General features: G+C 45.7%; 2 protein-coding genes across 2 annotated transcripts in view; both read right to left on the bottom strand.

The window, feature by feature from the left end:
• Positions 1–1,812: 1,812 nt before the first annotated feature.
• Positions 1,813–5,827, bottom strand: CH25H (cholesterol 25-hydroxylase). Its single transcript, XM_008270165.4, has 2 exons — positions 5,401–5,827; positions 1,813–5,018 (listed from the first exon to the last, which is right to left on the bottom strand). Exon 2 carries the CDS (start codon positions 4,932–4,934, stop codon positions 4,005–4,007), a length of 930 nt encoding a protein of 309 aa, XP_008268387.2. The 5' UTR covers positions 4,935–5,018; positions 5,401–5,827; the 3' UTR covers positions 1,813–4,004.
• Positions 5,828–13,121: 7,294 nt separating this feature from the next.
• The window catches only part of LIPA (lipase A, lysosomal acid type), a 40,630-nt gene continuing 31,290 nt past the window's right edge, over positions 13,122–22,461 (bottom strand). Inside the window, exons 8-11 of the mRNA XM_002718498.5 lie at positions 21,358–21,504; positions 20,472–20,543; positions 15,393–15,464; positions 13,122–14,639 (exon numbers count right to left, since the gene is read on the bottom strand). Of these exons, the coding sequence (XP_002718544.3) occupies positions 14,406–14,639; positions 15,393–15,464; positions 20,472–20,543; positions 21,358–21,504 (525 nt within the window). The 3' untranslated portion in view covers positions 13,122–14,405. The remainder of the gene's footprint in view (positions 14,640–15,392; positions 15,465–20,471; positions 20,544–21,357; positions 21,505–22,461) is intronic.

The following is a 22,461-nucleotide window of genomic DNA, read 5'->3' as shown; positions in this document are numbered from 1 at the left end:
GAGGAAGAAGAGGGAATGGGCAGAGAGAGACACGATGAATGGCAAAGATGTGTTTCTGGTACTTCCAGGACTCATGCAACATTGAACTAATATTTATCAAGAACTGAGCACAGTACTAGAGGCTCAGATAAATAGTAAATGGGACAAAAATGCTACTGTGCATGTGTGTTATATGTCAAGAGAGAGAAAATGAGGGGGATATATAGTGTGTACATTGTAGTGTGCATATAGGTAGCATGTTTGTACTCATATGCATTGTGTTTATACATAAATATGTGTATATGTAGCATGTTGTGTGAATATAGAATGTGTATGTGCAAGGTGCACATACATGTGTGTGCATATATATGTATCACATATACATACACATTATTGTATACACGTACATATCTGTGGTGTGCATACATATTCATATATGTGTGTACTAGAAAGCAATGCAATAGGAGATTTACAGAGTATGTTAGGAGATGGTAAGAGAGCTATTTATTATATACCCTCTATAATTTTTAATTGAAAAGAGAAGCACTTTGAGCTTGCCTTCCTGTTGTGGTGAAAGAGGAGCCACTGAAGAGAGAAACAACAGCTGGAAAATTAGGAAGGAAAAGAAAACTTCACTAAAATCAACAAGAACCACATTCCAACATGAGGCGGTTAACAAAAACAAACACCAAAAGAAAAAAAAAGAAAAACCAAAGAGATGGAAAACCAAGAGGGAAAAATTCTCTGGATTTGATCATGAGGAAGGTAGAAGAGTGGTGAACCCAGAGCAGAAGTTTCAGGAAGAAGTGGGGGTGGGATGACTCAGAGGCAAAGGAAGTAGAAGGAGACAAACACAGACTTCCGTGTCTTTCCACAACATTTGCCTTGAAAGGATGATGAGGCCAGCAGCCTATAATGGAAGGCCTTTTGAGGTTCCCTGTAAGAGGGAAGAGCTGAGGCCTGCGTGTGGACAGACAGCTGTCATCCTGGATGGCAGTCTTGGTCCCCATGTCACACAGCACCAGTCTTAGCACACAAGACTGCAGCCAAGTCTTCCAGCCCATCTAGCCCTTGACACACAGCGACTCTGTTAAAGAGCTGCTGTCATCACCCTCACTTTGTAGATGAGGAAGCTGAGGAACACAGAAGTTAAGTAACTTGTCCAAAGTCACCCAGCTATTCGGTTCCAGAACCCAGGTTCCCAGGTCACCTGACTTTGGCTTTCAGGCCAGGGCAATGAGGGATGCAGAAAATGCATTGGCTGGCCTGCCGGTCACCTTCCCAGGTCCTGCTTACACTGCCCTAGGTCTACCTCCCCTGCTCCCTACCCCACAGAGGCCTAGACTCCAGGCACACCTAAATCTAAGAACTCATCGTGGGCCAGGGATCCTTGTTTGTTAGGGGCAGTGGCCAAAGAGAAACAGTAGGGTGAGCCTATCTGTGTTGCAGGGTTTGTATCTCTGGCAGTTGTGCAAATTACCATAAGCACTATCATAAGAGACGTATAGTACACACTGTGAAACCTAATTTTGGGGTCTAGAATTTTATTACCCAGAAAAGGACACATCACCTGTGCAGCACCAATCTTCCATCCATAACAGGGAAGGAGGATAATAATAATAATTGTTATTATTAGTATTATGCATCCCTTAGGACTATTGCCAAGAGTGAGTGAAACCATGTGTGAATAGTTCATTCCCATAGGAGCAATTTCTTTATTATTATTATTATTATTATTATTATTATTAGGCTCTTATACATCTGAAAAATTGCGTTTGCTCTCTTTTCCTCCGATCCCATTTACCAAGCCATAAAGAACTGCAAGACATCTGATTTTGATACAATTACCTTTAAAAAAGATTTATTTATTTATTTGAAGGCAAAGTTACAGAAAGAAAGAGGGAGAGACAGAGAGATCTTTCATCTACTGACTCATTCCTCAAATGTTCACAGAGCCAGAGCTGGGCCAGGCTGAAGCCAGGAGCTAGGAACTCCATCTGGGTCTCCTACATGGGTGGCAGGGTCCCAAGCACTTGCACCATCACCTGCTGTCTCCCAGGATGCATTACCAAGAAGCTGGATCAGAAGCATAAAGTTAGTGAGACTAGAAACAGCACTCCAATATGGAATGCAGATGTCCCAAGCTGCTGTTTAATCTGCTGGGTCACAACACCCACCCTGAGACAGTGTTTCTATTTCTAAGTCCAGATACTTTCCATGTGTAAAACTTGCCCCAAATCTAACATTCCCTTGGATGGTGGGGCAACATGACACTTTTACAAATTTTACATTCATCATGATAGTAATATAAGAGGGCTTCAAAAAGTTCATGGAGAGTGGAATAAAAGTTGAGTGAAACAATTTTTAAGTCCATGCATACACGATGTCTTCAAAAAATTCATGGAAAATGTCTATTACCAAAAAAAGAACTATGCATGACTTAGAAAAACCTTTTTGCATCAGAACAAAGTTACCTTTTAATTCTGTTTTTCTATGATACTTTGAAGTACCTTCTTATACCACCTCCAGCAGTATTTTCCCCTCACATCTCACTTCCTCTTTCTGTGGATTTCACTTTTTAGGCATCTTTAGTTCCCAGCCTTGTCCTGCTGTGGACAGTAGAGGAGGTAAATTCAGTCTAGCAGCCAAGGAAATGCACATGTTGGGGGGAACATGAAAAAATCTTCCCAGCAGCCACATTCTGGCTACCTCCTGACAATCATGTGGAAGACTTAAGCCCATGTCTCAGAAGTCTCCGAAGCTGGCAGACCATGGAGACCAGGTTTTCCAATGGATTTTTTTCACCTTCCGAAAAAGATTGTTTGGTTCATATATAATGAGCCTAGAATTACAGGCAAAGTTTCTGTTTTTGAAGTGTTTGTATAAATTATCTTGCTTTTTAACTCAGCAAAATATGAATTACATTCCAGAGTTAATACTATAACAGTCGGGCAGCAGCAGATGGGGTGCTTGAAGGGTGACAGGTATGTGGGACACTTACTGTCACAAGTAATCTACAAGAACATCTGGGACACCATCTCCTTTTACAGATGAGAAGCCAGAGATTCAGGGCCAAATTTTGCTTTATCTTTCTTTAAGAAAGGGCTGTGCACTCTTCATGTGTGTTTTAATTAAGGCAACAGAATATACAAAACCTTCAGCTTTTAAAAGCATGGTCATTGTGGTCGTTTGCACTAGCTGAGGATGATTTCATGAAAACGGGGGCTTACTCAAAATCCTTTTCTGTTTCTCTCAGCTACTCTGTGCAAATACTTGACTTCCCAGTTTAGCAAAGCAAGGCACTCCTCCGATTCTATAAATCCCCCAACCACCCCAAACCAAATAATCAAATATTTCCCAGCATTATAGCATTGACCTGTTAAGCAGCAATTGGCAGAAAAGCATTGAGAATAACTGAGTTTGTTCCTCTGTAAAATCTCTAGACTAAACAAACAGACTATTTCTCCTGCTTCCCCTCCTACAAGCAACCCCACACAAAGCAAAACAGCCCACCCCAGACTCCTTTCTGTCCCTGGCCAGGCTGAGGAAACTGCAAAACACCTGCCCTCCAAGTCTCCCCTCCTTTTTCAGTTTCATCAAAATGCCAGTGCATCAGGAGTCACAACTTTTTTTTAAGTACAAATTATATTTCTTTCAACATAAATATACAATTCTATGAACAAATAGAAAAGGTGCTATCATCTTGGTCACTGTCCAGCAGGAATATGAAGTCAGAAGTCGCATCCTTCATAAAAATACACTCAACCAAGTTCTAGGGCACTTTCAACATAGGAAATTCCTCATACTGCAAACAAATCCCCTTAGAGGTGGCTTGAATGGGCCAGGATGGGTGTTCACTTTAGGAATCCACACTATTGAAGTGAGCTAGAATTTGATACAAAGAAAACAACTGTCTTAATATACAAACAGTATATAAATTACTTTGTCAGATAGCAAAAATACATCAGATTTTATCTGTAACAGTTTTTATCAGCTAATAAGTTACTTGCTTTAAAAAAAATAACTCAGGTGTGTTTCTTCCGATTCAAGTGTGGAATGCACAGCTGTCCTGTATCTGAGGGGCACCCACTGCCCTCAGACCATTGCCCTCGGGGGGCTGCAAGACGCAGGGTCCCCAGGATTTTGTCCCAGTGTGTGAAGTAGGGAGCGAAGTTGCAATTAAACTGTGAGTGATGCAGGTCGTGGTGCGCCACGCCACCGTACCAGCCAAAAGGCACCAGTCTGTGGGTCGACCAAGGGAAGTCATAGCCGGAGTGGTCCTCCACCGACAGCCAGATGTTGACCACGTGAAAGATCAACACGGTGAGCGGGTGGCACCCGAGCAGCGTGACATTCGCTATGTCAAAGAAGCCCAAGGAAAACAGCTCCCAGACGCTCATGTACTGCGTGGCCAGCGCGAAGGGGGACGAGTTGCTGTGGTGCACCTTGTGGAAGGTGCGGTACAGCCAGGGCACCTTGTGGTGCAGCACGTGCCACGCGAAAAACTCGGTGTCGAAGAGCAGCAAGCAGAGCACGACGTGACGCACCAGCTGGAGCAGCTCGGGGGGCTCGGGGGGTAGGTGCGCCGGGCTGCGCGCCCAGTGCAGCAGCGACACCGGGAACACGAACACCAAGTGCTGGTAGAGCGTCTGCCCCAGGCAGGGCAGCAGCTGTCGCGGGGACGGCGAGAAGTCGGGGTGGATCTTGTAGCGACGCAGAGCCGGCAGCCAGGGGCACAGGAAGTCCAGCACCACGAAGGGCAGGCAGAAGCCCACGTAGGTGAAGATGGAGAAGATGACTGGGAAGAAGGGCGATTGCAGGACGGCCTCCCAGGTCTTCAGGCGGTCCCAGAGAGGCTGCAGGAACAGCTGCCCGGGGCTGCAGACCACCTGGAGCTCGGAGCTGTTGTAGCCGCTCATGGCGAGGATGTTCCCGCGGCGGCTGATGCGGATCATGTCCCACTCGCTTTTCTGAGGACTTGTGGCCCCGCCCCGAGTGATGTCAGCTGCCTTTTCGCCCACTCTCCCGACTGCGTGGAACTGAAACCAATAACCTGCAGTTGGCACTGAGATGCTACCAACAGGCTTATCTGCAGCCGCATCTACTGGAGGCTGTCCGATATGTGGGTATGCAGTAGCACGTTGTAACGTGCACGATTACTCGCTTTTATTTTTTTAAATCCTCACCCAAAGTACACAAAATGCAATAGGCTACAGGGTAGAGCCGCTATGAGTTTTGACAACTCATTTCGCGTCTCCCAACTAAATGATGTTCGCATCATCACCAGAAAGCACTCCCTTGCCATCAGCGCAAAATAGCTTGTATTTTTACATGCATACATAGAACTGCATCATTGTGTTTTCAGAAACACGCCAGCAGAGCTGCATTTTTTAACAAGAGAAACTCCGTAAAGCGACATACCTTGGGTAGTTCAGGTCTTTGCTGTCTGCGCACCCCACAGAGATCTGAACCGCAGCGGAGGCAAAAAGACCCTTTCCCAGAGGGAACCGCGAGTCCCCGCCGACCGACTTCTTCCGCTGCGGTCGGGGCGCAGGGAATCAGACGCCACGGGTGGCGGGCTGGGAAAACTCCGCGACCTGCCGCGTCCTGGGAAAGAGCGCTCTTGCGTGGCTCGCAGCGAGCTTGGGGACCCAGCGCGCGCAGACTTGTCCCAAGGAGCCTGTGGCCGGCCCCGGGGAGCACCCGCGTCCAGGACAGCGACAGAACCCAAAGGCGGAGCAGTGAAGAGTCTGCCGCCGCCAAGAGGCTTCGCTAGACGCGGGGAGGTGCAGAGTTGACTCTAAAAATTTGCGCAGATCTGGTCTAAAAGCCACGGACTGTTCTGTGTGGGGTGGAAGCCGTGGAATCGAAAAACCGCCTACTCTGTTCCTCAGGGGCATAATCTGCGCGCCCCCTAAGTCTCCCGGGAGCTGTAGGGGCTGGTAGGGGTTTCCCTAGACCAGCCCTACTGAGCAGAACCCTCACCCCCACCCTACTTGCTTCCCACAAACACTCCTGGATCCAGCCAGTCTCCATCCCCTGCATTTCTCTGCCCCCAAACTGGGGTCCAAGGACAGAGCACAGGGAGGACAGAGCTCTGGGGGAGATCGTGGGACCAGCATGAAAACCACATCTGCATTGAACCCAGGAGCACTGCCAAGAGATCTCCAGAGGGTAGAACTCTGGATAATAGCTGGGAAGCCAGGGAACACTGCAGCTTCAGCTGTTGAGTCTCCTATTAGGGTGAGCCCTGAACTCCTTGGCTTCCTACCCCCTCAAAGGGAAATTATAATAGGAGTCAACCTGTGTGAGCCTTAAATAGAGGAACTCCAACTCCAGATAGTGCAAAGTCTGCCTTCCAGGTGTCTGGCATCAGTGAGTGCCTTACTGGAAGTGATGTTATCCAGTCTTTAAAAGAACAGAGGTCCCCTCCTTGCCTGGAAACAGACGTCATGACTGCTGCGGGCTGACAGCACTAGCATCACTGTGCCCAGCAGGCAGTAACCACCCAGATGTAAGAGACATGTGTTTTATATCTGTACTCCACGGCTTCTCCCAAGGAACACCAAATGCAACAGGGCCCGGAGGCCCTGGAATGAGAGGCCCTGGTGGCTTCCTGGAAGGCTTTCGAAGCAGCAACCAGCGATCACCGCTGAGGCCGAGGCCACGGAGCTCTAGGTGGCAAAGACAAGGGCCAGGAGGGGCTCCCTGTCACCGAGCTGGGCCTCCTGGTCAAGGACATGAAGATCAAGTCCCTGGAGATCTGAGTCTTCTCCCCGCCCACCATGGAGGCTGAGATCACTGACTTTTTCCTGGGGGCATCCCTCAAGGATGAGGTCTTGGAAGATTGTGCAGGTGCAAAGTCTTGTGTGGGCCAGCCAGCTGACCAGGTGCAAGGCATTTGTGGCCACATCATCCTGGGTGTGAAGTGCTCCAAGGAGGTAGCCACCACCATCTGAGTGGCCACTATCCTGGTCAAGCTCTCCATTGAGCCAGTGTGAAAAGGCTACTGGGAGAACAAGATTGGGCAAACCTCACAAGGAGACCCCTGAGGCTCTATGCTGGTGCACCTCATCCCCACCCACAGAGGCACTGGTATTGCCTTGGTACCTGAGCCCAAAAATTTGCTGCTGATGGCTGGTTTTGATGATGGCTCCACCGCAACCAGGGGCTGCCCTGCCACCCTGGGTAATTTTACCAAGGCTACTTTTGATGCCATCTCCAAGACCTACAACTAGCTCTCTGACTCCCAATTGCTAGGAAGAGGCTGTGTTCTTCAGGTCTGCCTATCAGGGATTCACTGACCATCTTGTAAAGACCCACACCAGAGTGTTTGTGCAGCAAACCCTGGCCCCAGCTGTGGCTGTGACATATGATTTTTACAAAAGAAAAATAGAGTGAATTAAGCCTTTTAAAAAAGAATCCATGCTTTACATTTTACTAAAGAACAACTGAGACATTTACATTTAAAATATGACTATGTGAAGAGAAATGAAAGATATCAAGGAAGCCATGTTATGAGGAAAGAATACTACAAAAATATGGACCAATATGAGACTTAAGATATGATAATATACATGGCATTTAATAGGCACTTTCTTAATTTGGAACCTCCCAAGATGGACATTCCTTGAATGCCTATCTCTCAGCCAGTTGCCTCTGGTCCTACAGTGGCCTTTTTTGTAAAATCCCAGTCTGCCATAAGAATATCATTGCATTATGTGAGGCTGGTGTTGTGGTGCCTGCATCCCACATAGGAGCACTGGTTGGAGTCCTGTTTGCCCCACGTGGGATCCAGCTCCTTGCTAATGTACTTGGGAAGGCAATAGACAATGGCCCAAGTACATGGGCCATGCTCCCCATGTAAGAGACTAGATTGGAGTTGCTGGCTCCTGGCTTCAGCCTGGCCCAGATCTGGCTGTTGAGGCCATTTGGGGGATGAACCAGTGAATAGAAAATCTCTCTCTCTTTCACTCTCTCAAATACATAAAATAAATATTAAAAATATTATCATATTGTGCTTGCATATTTTCCACTCATGAGATAAATGTTCAGCTTTAAACTTCTCACCAACCAGTGCAAAAAAGGGAAAGATGATAGATTTTAAAATGCTGCTGTGATGTCTACATGGTAGCATAAACAGATGCAATGCAGTCCCCTGGCCTCCCTGCCAGAGGGTTTTCTCCATCCAGACAGCCTCCTCTCTAGGCTCCTTTCCATTCACCTCATTCCTCAGCATTCTTCACACGTCACTTTGGGGAAACCCAGGAACTTTCTTCTTTCTCCCTCCTGGTGGACGTGGCCTTGCCCTTAACACAGTATCTCAGACAGCAGGGTCATTTTTCTGCTTCAGTCTTAGGCCCCTCAGTGCTCCAAAGGCACCATCAGAGCTCATGTTATCAAATAATAAATTATGCTCATAAATATCACTCAAGGTCACCCTTATCAAGTTGCATCAACTTTCAAATTTTTTTTTCAACACACACTGTCCTTCCCTTGGGGCCATTCGCTATGCTTGGATGCTTGCATGTTCTTGTAGAGCTTTCAAGGGAGTGACAAGGGCAGATTGCTTAATTTGGACTTAGTTGTTAGATTTGCTATTGGGCCTGCCTCCTTCAAGGCCCAGCCCACCCACTCTTCCCCTGCTCCACGGCTTCCATCTCCATCACTCCATGAGCTCTTTGTGTCCAGTCCTTGCAGCAAGACCTGGAAGTTGGGGCTTCAGCTTGCTTTGTCCAGGCTAGTCCCATCTCCTTCCCAGTAGAACTAGCTCCTCTACCAGTTCTGCACTTGCATTCTGTTCCCCAGCACAGAGGTTTGCATTTGGTACACAAAAGTTTACGCCTGGTACACATCTCAGGGCTGTCAGTCAGTTACAATCTCAGCTGTCCACTCTATGCCATGGAGGACACTGAAAAAGTAGGCACAGTCTATGTCAGGTCACCCAAGACAGCAAGCCCTCAATGGAGAAAAATAAAAATCCAACCTTCTATAGTGTTGACTGAAGTGCTATCATTGCTTGAATTTGCTTGAATCTGTGTGAGTTTCTATTTGCAGTAATAGCTCACTAGGTAAACAGTTCTTTTAAAGAGTGCAGGATGTATCTTCTAGGACTTTTCTCCACAGTGCAGAGCATTACAGCTTGTAATAATGAGTGTTCCAAATACATGTGTGGACTCAGTGCACATTTTAAGAAGGACTGGCTCTAAATCAAATCTAAAAGATAGAACCGCTTCTTCTGGAGTGCCAGGCGATGTAGTTTGGGTCAACCTACCTCCAGAGATGGTTTTCCAGAGGGATGTTTTCAGATTTTTGACTGTCTGGGGGCTTTGGCCACACCATTCCTGGTTCTTCTTCAGTTGGTTGTGGCTTCCTGTAAGTCATTCTGATCTTGGCATGGTCTCCCTCACAGGGTTTGAGGACAGGAGCCCTTCTTCTCTGGTTATCGCAGGGGGTCAAATCATCTCTCTCAGAGTATGATAATCCAGTGTGTGCATATGCAACACAATCTTTAAACTATTTGGTACCAACTCAGCAAGAGACTTTTTGGATAATGACTCCTCTTAAAAATAGAACATGTGGTTGGCAAAACCTGTTATCAATATCATGATCTCTTTTACTGTTTATTTCTTTATAAAGTTGCATGAGACTGTTTTGGCATCCATCTTACTGAAACAACTATTCCTGGATATCAGAGATGTGCAATGTTGTGTAACAAGTTTGACTCTTACAAGGGGACCTATCTCAAATATCAGAATCGAATCCCACATTTTAGAGGAAAGATTCGGTCTCAGACAATTCAAGACAGCTTGGGTTTGATAGAAGTCACTGTCGCCGGCGCCGCGGCCCAATAGGCTAATCCTCCGCCTAGTGGCGCCGGCACACTGGGTTCTAGCCCCAGTCAGGGCGCTGGATTCTGTCCCGGTTGCCCCTCTTCCAGGCCAGCTCTCTGCTTGGCCCAGGAGTGCAGTGGAGGATGGCCCAAGTGCTTGGGCCCTGCACCCCATGGGAGACAAGGAGAAGCACCTGGCTCCTGGCTTCGGATCAGCACGGTGCGCTGGCCACAGCGCGCAGGCTGCGACGGCCATTGGAGGGTGAACCAACAGCAAAGGAAGACCTTTCTCTCTGTCTCTCTCTCTCTCTCTCACTGTCCACTCTGCCTGTAAAAAAGGAAAAAAAAAAAAAAAAGAAGAAGTCACTGTCAAACCCAAGGCACCACCAGTTAGTGTCCATTCCAACAAAAGTTTCCCTGTAGGAGTTTGGTTTTGGAAGAGGGTATCCCAGATCCTTTTATCTGACACTTTGAAAAAGACTCAGAAAACATTAATAACCAAAACCAATAGGAGATGCTGGCAAAGCTTACCGGGATGTTAACTCCCTGCAGATACTTTCCTGATGCTACTATTAACCCAGATACTGATGCACATTTGGTTTGAAATATTTTGTACTTTGGGGCTGGCGCTGTGGCACAGCGAGTTAATGCCCTGGCCTGAAGCACCAGCATCCCATATGGGCGCTGGTTCAAGGCTCGGCTGCTCCACTTCTGGTCCAGCTCTCTGCTATGGCCTGGGAAAGCAGTAGAAGATGGCCCAAGTCCTTGGGCCCCTGCACCCACATGGGAGACCTGGAAGAAGCTCCTGCCTCTCTCTCTCTCTGCCTCTCCTCTCTCTGTGTATCTCTGACTTTCAAATAAATAAATAAATCTTTAAAAAATATTTTGTACTTTTAATCCATCCATATCACATGTGAGTATCCCTACTGATATTGCTAGAACACTCATCAACTCATCTCAAACACTTAACACATATACAATCATCCCCAAGAAAAGGTATACCATACCGCCTGTTAAGCGGAGAAAACAACACTCACCTCGCCTGACAAAGGAGCTGGCTGTCAACATCAAAGCCTTTTTTTTTTTTTAATTTTTTTTTATTTTTGATAGGCAGAGTGGACAGTGAGAGAGAGAGACAGAGAGAGAAAGGTCTTCCTTTGCCGTTGGTTCACCCTCCAATGGCCGCCGCTGCAGCCGGCGCACCGCGCTGATCCGATGGCAGGAGCCAGGATCCAGGTGCTTTTCCTGGTCTCCCATGGGGTGCAGGGCCCAAGCACCTGGGCCATCCTCCACTGCACTCCCTGGCCACAGCAGAGAGCTGGCCTGGAAGAGGGGCAACCGGGACAGAATCCGGCGCCCCGACCAGGACTAGAACCCGGTGTGCCGGCGCCGCAAGGTGGAGGATTAGCCTATTGAGCCACGGCGCCGGCTAACATCAAAGCCTTTTAAAACCCCAGAAGACATACTGTGAAGCACAAAGTATTATTTTTAGTGATATTAAGACAATGTGACAGAGAACGGGTGCTACTTGCTCAGTGTGGAATCCAGCATTACATCTGCAGCTAGCACAATAAACACTCTTAAAGGAATGACAATTTTTATCAGAAGAATTACTGCCTGATGCTGCCTTTTAGAGGCCACCCAGAGATCAGCGTCTGTTCTGTTTTGAAAATCTATTTGCTAAGAAACAATGGAGCTCAAATTGCAATATATTTTAAATGTTTCACTTAACAAATTAGCACTTTTAATAATCACATAATCTTCACTATTTAGAGATATGTCACAAGTCTAAACTTTGATCTATAGCAAGTCTGAGGCCTGGGTCAAAGCTTTGTCCACTCCCCATCCATGCCCCAGGTGCTGACCACTTGTTTACCTATTAGATAAGTTTTTACTTTCAGGTCACATTTCCCAGACAACTTTTCCTTGAGAACATTTTTCAGATATTTATCCATTAGGCCAGACTAAATCAGAGTTCTGGAGAAGAATGATCCCAGCCATGGCTTGCCTGACTCATCATCCAATTACCAACTGGCTCAGAAAGCAATGAAGTTCTCTACTTTTCCCAGAGGAAGGCACCACCAACACTTGGTGGGGGTGGGGTGGGGGTGGGGGCTGTGGAAATCTGCATCAGAGCCAAGAGTGTCCTCTTGTGGCGAATGAAAGAAATGACTCGTCATTCTCAGTTATGATTCATTTCTCTGCTGTGACAACAGGATCTTAGAGAAGACTAAGACAGTCTGGCAGAACATTACTTTTATTTGCTTAGATGCAGTGCCTGAGTTCAACACTTGATGCCTGCTCCTGACTCCAGCTTCCTGTTAATGCAGACCCTGGGACGCAGTGGCAAAGGCTCAAGTAACTGGGTTCCTGCCATCCATGGGGGAGACCTGGATTGTGTCACAGCTCCTGGCATTCATTGGTCCAGCTCAAGAGTGACCCAGCAAGGTGCTCTCTCTCAATTATTTTTAAAGGCAAATGAACAGTGTAACCCAACTGCAGCAGGAATGACTGAGTCATATCTCCACTTTTAGACTTGTACACCTACTTTTCTTTAGAAAAGCCCCCAGGGAAAAGTTTGGAAAGATGAAAATGGGCAAGGCAAAGTAGACTCCAGGATGTAACCCCTGCTCACTCTTCAGTCTCCTGTCTGATGTGTAAGAATCAGACTGACCACAGTTCTCAAGGGCATCTTTGGAACACCTACACCTCAGCAGTAACCAAAGCTAGAGAAGCTAAGTCATCTATGGTGCTGAAGTCATCCTCTGGGACAAAAATAAGACACTCACCAGGCCTTTCTTTTCATCCTGGCTCAGGTAGTGTTTCTGTACCTGGTTGGCCAAACCACTTTGCTTGGTCACAGGAGAAAGAATGGATCTTTGGGGTCATGAGGCCAGTGAGGAGGGTGACATGCTCCTGGAGATGCACCCTGTGCATCTAGTGCAATGTAACTATTTTTTACGAGAGTCATGAAAAAAACATCACACTGATTCTCCATCAGTACTTAGATGCTCCCAGATGTCAAATGACATTTGTTGAAGCAACAGGCTAGACAGCCCTTGAATCTGTGGGACTACTCAGAGCCTTGTTAACACAGATCCCACAGGATAATCTCCAAAGCCAGTATTTCCAAACCACTGGCTTCCTTAAGCTGGGGACTGTTTTCTCTTCCCTGTGGCAGAGGAACAAATCCATGGACTGAATCAGTGAGGCATTATGGGGAGGAAGGAGAGATGAGAAAGAAAAGCTTACACCTTACCTAAAGAACAAGATAACTATTAAAGCGAAGGAAAATACATCCATAAGACCCTTCAAGCTTATGAGTCTGTGTTTTATTGAAAAGATTAAATAAGATGCTTTAATAATGTTACAAAGTACTAGTATTCTTCTTGCATATGTTAGCTAATACCAAATATTGTTATTGCAGCTTAAGACACTGTTATCAGGAAAATACATCAAACATCGTTTTGTCCACCTGAAGGTTTTCTAAGGAAACAATGCCACAAGCCAAGCATGTGAATGACCTCCATACACACGGATGCAACATAGTTGTGCTAAAAATACAGGCATATGCGCACACAGAACTGAACAGGCAAAATGAATTCCTGAGCTCAGCTTTAACCTGAAAACACGTCCACATCTCACTGGCATGAAAGTGAACTAGGACACTTCTCTTGGGCAGCCACAGAGCTCTGGGCTCATACAGACATTATCTATAGCATCTGGTTCCCATTAATTTCCAGGAAAACAGTGGTACAGTCTCTCCACAGGGCTCCTCTTTCAGACATGTAGAACCAGGACATGTCACCCAATTTAGAGTTCATGTAAACAACTCAGTGTCAATCTTCAAGCTATTTAAAACACTGTTTTTTTTTTATTAAACTGGTACAATTCATTTTGGAGGACACCCACAAACTATTTCATTTTGCCTCAGCAGTTTAAACATTTTTTTAAAATTTAGGTTTGATAAAATTCATGATAGCATCATTTATTGTTGGCACAGCTGTATTATTATGGAGCTTGACTGTGCATCTATTGCATGAAAACATGAGAAAGTGTCACTTGGATCTCTCATACAAGACCATGCGATGGCAGAGTCTGTTAATGGCAGGCGATGAGAACTGGGAATGTTCTACACTGAGCTCAACCCAGTGCCAGATGATTTTACCGACAAACATCACAGGGTAACAATTCCAACATGTGTGTTCCTGTGTGGGAGTCAAAAGGCAACATGATGGACTCTGGTCATAAAGATAAACAGAATGGTTACCACCACCTTCACACAAGTTGGTGATACTGTGACACTCACCATGCCTTTAAAGAGACAAACACAATGGCTGAAACACTAGCTTCACATTCAGACACAGCTAAACAAATAATATCTGGGTTGGGGGGGGAGGTGGTGGTGGTCTCTAATTCTAATGAGAAAATTAGGCATCTTCATAGTCATAAATTTCTTGTATATAAAAATACAGTCTATATTCATGATCACCCTGAGAAAGCAAGACGTATTTTACAGAAATCACACATTTTCACCAACTGGATGGTACAGTTTCACACACCATCGCTGACTAGATCGTAACACTTCTGGCTTTCACTGGTACTTCCTCATTAGATTGACAATTTCATTATACATCCGCCATGGGGCATCCAAGCCCCAGATAAAGTCAAGATGTTCCCATTCAGGTAAGTGCTTGTGATACACCAGATTGGTGATCTGAGTCAGTAAGATGCTAACGTCCTTGACGTCTGCCAGCCAGTCCCGACCTCCACTCCAGACTGCGGTGGGCACGTGCATGTCTTTCACGATGTACGCGGGAGGGTGACTCTGCAACACAAAAGAGCCAAGGAAAGCTGTGCGGATGTTGACCTGATTTCCAAAATCTCAGTAAACACAGTCCCCATTAGACACTCTGAGAATAGGTGTTGAAACCTAGTGAGGAGGGTGATGTTCTCCCCAGCTGTAGATGTGAAAATCAAGAGGAAAAAACAAAACAAAAAAAAGCTGGGAAGGGGCTTCTTCGGAGTCACCCCTCCTACTTTCTCCTTAGGTGTTCAAGTTCAAGTCACAGGAATTCTCTAAGCCTTAGTTTCTCCATCTTTGAAACAGAGACAGCCATGTCTATGTCACAGGGATATTGTCAGAAATTAAGAGAAACATGGGCAAAGTGTCTCTCTTTAGTGGACTCAGTGCACAAAGCACGGTGATTTTATTTGTGCAGGAAGGCTGAGGCTGAAGCAATGCCATCTGGTCAAAGCCCCATCACAGCTGGTGTGTCACTGACCCAGGACTCTCTGTCTCTGAAGTCTGTGCTCAAGATCAGGCTGAAAAAAGTGCATGATAGTGATGGTTCATTCTCCACACCAGGGAAACACCAAGAGAGGAGGTTCAGTCTACAACACCGGCTCAAGGCGTGGTCATTCTAAACTCTAGCGAGAACCAAGGGAAAAGCAACTCAGCCTCAGTCAGCTCTCCCAAGCACTTCCCACAGCACCAAGCCTAGCCCGACCCCTACAACCCACGGGGGTTTCCCTGGTGAGTTTTCAGGGCCCATCAACACAGAAGGAGTAGGAACTATACCTGGTTGTAATGAAGATAGTTCTCGGCACTGCTTCCCCAGTCAAAGGCCTGAAACTTTTGTAATTTAACAGCCTAAAAAAGAAGGTAATTTGGAAGAAAAAGTTACCTGAGACTGAAGTTTTGAGAGAAAATCACAGATTGCTGGAGTTCACCACGTACTCAGAAATCAATTTGATACCAATATCCAGATTTACCTGCCATTTCCAAACCATTATTTCAAATAAAATACAACTGGGGCCGGTGTCGTGGTGCAGTGGGTAAAGCCGCCACCTGCAATGCTGGCATCCTAGCTGTTCTGCTTCCAATCCTTGCTAATGGCCTGGGAAAGCAGTAGAAGATGGCTCAAGTGTTTGGGCCCCTGCCACCCATGTGGGAGACACGGAGGAAGCTCCTGGCTCCTGGCTTTGGCCTGGCCCGGCAGTGTCCATTGTGGCCATCTGGGATGTGAACCAGCTAGAAGATCTTTCTCTGTAGCTTTTCAAAATAAATAAATCTTTAAAATAAAACAAAATTGTTTTGTTTTCCTTTACTAAATGAGTCAATTTCCCAGCGTTTGATTAAAAAGCACATACTATACGAGAAAACAGCTATACACATGTGATTTGAATTATACTAGACCAACAGACGCCCCCATTAAATGAACTTATGGTGATGCCTTCCATTGGAATTTGCACCTTGACTTTCTCAAAGAGTTAACACTTTTACTGTGCATTGCATAGCAACATTTCAGTCAGTGATGGATCCCATACGCAACACTAGGCCCTTAGGATCCTACAGCCTAGTGACACTGTGACTGTCTTAGTTTGTGTCCAACAGTTACATTCTATGAGATTCAAACAAAGAGAAACTTGCCTAATGATGTGTTTCTCATACCATATTGCAGTCATTAGGTGATACATGACCACACAGAAAATGCACAAACTTAAACTGTACATTTTCTATATACCACTCTACCTGTCCAGTTCTGTCAGTTGTTCATATTTTAATGGTTTCATTAGTTAGTTTAACAGGTTTTTTTTTGAGAAGTCTTAGCAGTGTAGCCACCAAATTGTACTTCATGCCATCACAATTTTAACTAGCTGGGGATACTACAGATAACACAATAATGTACATCAAATTTAAATTTATGCATATTTAAAGGCATATGACATAAAACATTAAAAAAATTCAACTATTTATGAAATCTGAACTAATATAAATCCACATCTCTTCTATATCCTCAAATCAAAAACGTGTCAAGAATTAAAACCAAAGAAAATCGATTGGAAACTGCAAGCTTTGGCCACATGGTGGCGTCTGACGAAAAGAAACACTTCAAGATAATTGTCAGATCTGCTTTTGGTTCTTTTGGTTTACGTGAAGTTGCATTTCTTACCAAGTACATACAATTCTACTGTTTGATGTAGAAGAATATAGTGTGATAATAGACTGCCATAGGAGAAATGTTTAGGATCCACTTTTTGCCAATTGCAATGAGAGATACCTGTAGCATATTTAACAAACTAAAATACACATTTATAGCAACTGTTAGTGATCTGGTCCCTATCACCAACTGCCAGCAATGAAAACTGCTCTGCCACTACACACAGACACAAGTTTATCACTTGGTCAAATTGGATTTTTAGCATTCATATAAAGCAATAGGAGTTTCTAATACAAATAAAAGCTTCCTATAACTCAGGAAAAAATTTAATTTTAGTTAATTTTATTTATTTGAAAGGCAGGGAAATGCACACACAGTTCTCCCATCCACTAATTCACTCCCCAAATGCCCAATACTGAGGGCTAGGCCAGGTAAAGTTGGGAACTAGGACATCGATCCAGGTCTCCCACATGGGTGGCAGAGTCTCAAGTACTTGAGCCATCACCTGTTGCCTCCAAGGGTGTACATCAGAAGGAAGCTGGAATGGAAAGTGGAGCCAGGATCTGAACCCAGGCACTCTGACACAGGGATGTGGGCATCCAAATCCGCAGCCTAACTGCTGTGCCAAACCCCTGCCCCTCAGACTGAACCTTTAAGTGTTGGACATGGGCAGGAGGGAGGATGGAGGGAAGTGTCGCTATGTTCCTAAATCTGTATCTATAAAATAGATGAAACTTGGATAACTTTAATAAAATTTTTAAAAAACTTCACTTTTATGCTTAGGGTCACACAGAACTTTGAGTTATCCATTTGAAAGGACATCTCAAAAGGAAAGAAGTGTACAGATTACTTAAGGCAACAAAGCACTGGAAATAAACTAAAATACAATAATAGCTATTTGGTTAAATCTATTATGTTACATCATTATACACAGTATGCCACTGTCATAAGTATAATAAAAAGAAAATAACTTACAAACAATTTTCATAAATAATATTAAGTAAAAAAAGACAAAGTAAAATTGAATGATATTATGGTAATGCTTTTGTGATACCCATATATGGGTAAGATAAGAAGGAGATGCTCAAAGTACTAAGACAGATAGTTTTAAAGTGATATTTTAGAAATTCCTTTTAGAGTGGGGTCATTTAGCCTAGTGGTGAAGACACTTGCCTATCCTCATGCCACTAATGTACCATCTTCAAAAAAAATCTTCCCAATGTATTAGGACAGATCTAGAAAATTACTTATCCCAGGGTAGTTTTCTATTCCAAAAACTATTATAACAAGACAATAAAATTCAAGTACAGGAAAATATGCATTGTCACAGTTATTTACTAAGATTTACTTACAGATCTGCAAAGGTATTACTTACAGATTTATTTTTATATTTATTTATTTATTTGAGAGACAGCACTCTTATATATTAGTTCAGTCTGCAAACACCCAGAACAGCCAAGGGGGCTGAAACTGGAACTGAAAATCAACCCAAGTCTCTCACGTGGATGGCAGGAACACAACTACCTGAGCCATTACCTTGCCTGCGAGGGAACTTAGTAAAAAGGCAGAATCAGGAGTGTGAGCTAGGTTTCTTTTTAATTTTAAAAATAAATTTGGGGCCGGCGCCACGGCTCAATAGGCTACTACTCTGCCTAGCAGCGCCGGCACACTGGGTTCTAGTCCCGGTCGGGGGCTGGATTCTGTCCCGGTTGCCCCTCTTCCAGGCCAGCTCTCTGCTGTGGCCAGGGAGTGCAGTGGAGGATGGCCCAAGTGCTTGGGCCCTGCACCCCATGGGAGACTAGGAGAAGCACCTGGCTCCTGCCTTCGGATCAGCGCGGTGCACCGGCCGCGGCGGCCATTGGAGGGTGAACCAACGGCAAAGGAAGACCTTTCTCTCTGTCTCTCTCTCTCACTGTCTACTCTGCCTGTAAAAAAATAAAAATAAAAAAAAATTTTGGGAAAGAGAGAGAAAAGAGAGGGAACTGTAATCAGCTGGTTCATTTCACACATGTCAGCAAGGTAGGGACGGGAGCTGGGGGCTCAATGCAGGTTTCCCAGGTGAGTGGGAGAACCCAATTATGTGAGCCACCACTGCCTCTCTAGAGTCTGCACTAACATGAGCTGGGAATCAAATGTGGGCACCTTTTGTTGTTGTTGTTAGGAGAGAGAGAGAGAGAGAGAGAGAGAGAGAGAGAGAGAGATCTTCTATCCAGTTGTTCACTCCCCAAATGGTCTTAACAGCCAGGGGCTGGACCAGGCCAAAACCAGGAGCCAGGAGCCTCATCTGGTTCTCCTACATGGGTGCAGGGGCCCAAGGACTTGAGCATCCTCCACAGCTTTTCCAGGTGCACTAGCAGGGAGCTGGATTGGAAGTGGAGCAGCCAGGACTTAAACCAGTGCCCATGTGGGATGCCGGTACTCTTAGAAAAAAAAAAAAAAAAGCTTAAAAGACCCTACCAAATGTATATCTGGGTACAATGGAGGACATCAGAATCATCTGAGGTCCTTATTAAAATGCACATCCCAGGGCCACAGCCTAGGAATCCAGATTCTTCACAGGCTGTGGTTAGGCCCAAATGCTTGTATTTCAAACAGAATTTTAAGTAACTGACCAACTCTTACCCTCAAGAGGGTAAAATAAAGTCTTGGCTCTGGAATCTCTGAAATTCACAGGTGCACAAGGTGTGTATAAGGAAACAGGAAGACAAGCGAGCTAGATTTAACAGTCCAGTGAATAACTGGGTCTTGGAATGGTTAACAAGTGTGTGCTAATTATTTAAATAAAAAGCAAACTTCTAAAGGTACTATGAATACAATGGCCTTTAAGGGCACCCCAAACTCACACCATAGGGATCTTCATACTCCACACCTGAACTGCAGCCCTTGCCTGCCAGCATGGGGCCCTCCCCACCCCCAGCAGAAGCCTCTCCCAGCAGGCACTGGGGCTGCCTCTTTTAGCTGAGCAGTCCAGACCAGAGAGCAGCAGTCCCTGGCCAACTGCACAGAGGGAGAACCAAGGACGAGCCCTACTGAAACAGCTGCATGAAGCAACGATTTTATTGACAGAGGGACAGCAGACAGAGTGAGCAGGTCAAAGGGCAAGGTGGCTTTCTGCAGTAAGCCTGGAGTTTGGAAACATTTGTGGGCATGTTTCAGTGTTGTTGGAACCTACAGCCGCAAGGTCACAGCTGGGCCAGAGAGCAGTCTGCAGCCTTTGATCCTGACCAAGAGCTCAATAACAGGGGCTGAAACAAGAGTGCAAGCGTGGCTTGTGACTAGTCCAACAGCTCTCCTGCAAACCCAATGCTCAGCACGGGCCTGAGCCACCGAGAGGTGAGGAAATACTGCTCAGCAACATCAAGTAGAGCAGTCTTAGGCCACCCTTGATTTCAACACTCCCAAGGGGCTCCCGGAAGCCCAGGTCTGGTGGCCATTGGTACTTGGCTGAGGCGTGCAGAGGAGGGAGAGGAGCTCAGAGCAGTAGTGTATTCAATCACCCTCCCAACACACAGGAATCCCAGGGCAACTGGAAACTGGTGGACCAAGGAAGGCCTCATGTTCCCCTCGGAGGAGGACAAGAGCAGCCACAGCAAGGACTCTGGGGAAGAAAGGCAGATCAGTTCCTGAACAGAGTTTGCAGAGAGGAGCTGCCTAGAATACACAGTCCCTTCGAACGCTGACTCTGTGTGAACCCAGCTGCAACCCTGGGTGCGTACCTGGCTCCAGTGCAACACGTTTTGCACAGAGGTTCCGGCAGGAGAGTGTGATCCATAGACATCAACTCTGGACTGCAAAAGAAATGAGAACAGTGCTACAGTGGCAATGATAACAAACATAACATTTCATACTTCAAACCAGGAAACATTACAGAGCCATAAGCCCCAACACATATGACCAGGGATGGAAAAAATTATCTGACCACAAACACATCCTATAAAAGTCTGTGCCACCTGTGCTCAGAGTCGCTGTGGGGGAGATGCGACCACATAGCAAGTGTGAGACTGTATGGGCTAAGATTACACCTCACTTTTGTTTTCTTCTTCATGCTTTCCTGAATCTTCAAAAATTTTATATAACCATTACACACACCTTGCCTTAATTGTCGGAGAAAAAAAGAAAAATTGCTATCACTTAAAAATGTCCCCCAGAGCCTTCACTGTAGGAATCTGTGAAAATTACAGATAATTCAGGAACACCAGCTTATTGGTGGCTAAGAGTTTATATTTAAATAAATAAATAAACGTGTATGTATGTGTATTATACGTGTGTATGCAAAAATGGCTATTCTAAATTTAAACACACTGATAGTAATTTTTCAAAAGAAACAAATCATTAGAGTAAATATTTATAGATATAATGACTTGAATTATGACAGCCCTCCTCATGCAATAGTCTCCATATGGGTTGGATGTAGGAAGCCAACAACAGTAGGTCTGAGGATATTTTGCTGAAGTGGATTCTTGCTCCATGTAAATCAAAGACCCTTTACTGCTCTGCTAAGGTAGCTCTTGCATCTCCCGCATCACCCAATACAAACAAGCCTGTTCACAGAGAAACGAAGACCAGGGAGTTGAAACCAAGCCTTATGATCAATACACATACCATATTCAAATTTCTCTCATTAAATCCACACAGAATAAAGAAGGTATTTGCACAGAGCTCCTTCAAAATGACGTGGGTGCAAATGTGGACACTCAGCCACTTCAGAATTTCACTCTCGGGAAGAAAGTCTTTGTTTCCAAATAAGTCCTACAAAATGAAAAAGAAGCCATTACACCTCAGCCTTTCCCTCCTCGGTGTGGGCCCCGAGGTCCCCTGAGAAGCACAGAGGTGCAGTGGTGTCTCCATACATGGCCGTGGCAGCAGAACAGCAACCCGCCGACGCTCACGGCAGCACGGCCAGTGTGGCAAGGTGAGACCATTCACACGTGGGCATTTCAAGTCTCAAAAGGAAAGCACAGAGACAAACAAGCGAATCAGTTTTCAGGGAACTCTTACAATGGGAAATGGCCTTCAAGATCATCCATAGGGCCATCCTCAAATGGCTCTCCTCAAACTCTGACGGATTAGGGGTGACTTTCCAGGAAACAGCTGAGGCTATGACGGATCGGCCCCATGGGCAGGGGGTGCTAACACCTAATCTGATTCCACTGGCCAGTGGGCCAGATCCGGCTACTGCCCTTTGGGTTTTCTTTTTCTTTTTTTTTTTTTTTTTTTACAGGCAGAGTGGACAGTGAGAGAGAGACAGAGAGAAAGGTCTTCCTTTTGCCGTTGGTTCACCCTCCAATGGCCGCTGCAACTGGTGCGCTGCGGCCAGCGCACCACGCTGATCCGAAGCCAGGAGCCAGGTACTTCTGGTCTCCCATGGGGTGCAGGGCCCAAGTACTTGGGCCATCCTCCACTGCACTCCCTGGCCACAGCAGAGAACTGGCCTGGAAGAGGGACAACCAGGACAGAATCCGGCGCCCCGACCAGGACTAGAACCCGGTGTGCCGGCGCCGCTAGGTGGAGGATTAGCCTATTGAGCCGTGGCGCCGGCCCTGGGTTTTCTTTTAAACTTTCTTTTTTAGTTGTAGCAGAATCTGCATAACACAAAATTGACCGTCTTAACCACTTCTAGGCTTCAGTTTGGGGGCATTAAGTACACTCACATTGCTGTGCACTCCTCACCACCCTCCATCACCATGGCATGGATCCCAGCTGAAG

This window comes from Oryctolagus cuniculus, chromosome 15 (genome assembly GCF_964237555.1).
Source record: "Oryctolagus cuniculus chromosome 15, mOryCun1.1, whole genome shotgun sequence".
NCBI classification, from domain to species: domain Eukaryota; kingdom Metazoa; phylum Chordata; class Mammalia; order Lagomorpha; family Leporidae; genus Oryctolagus; species Oryctolagus cuniculus.
The sequence above is the reverse complement of the archived record's forward strand: the minus strand, read 5'-3'. Positions and strand labels throughout refer to the sequence as shown.

Bases quoted from the DNA above. Each gene is read 5' to 3' on its own strand.
- CH25H (XM_008270165.4), bottom strand. From the start codon at position 4,934: ATGATCCGCATCAGCCGCCGCGGGAACATCCTCGCCATGAGCGGCTAC.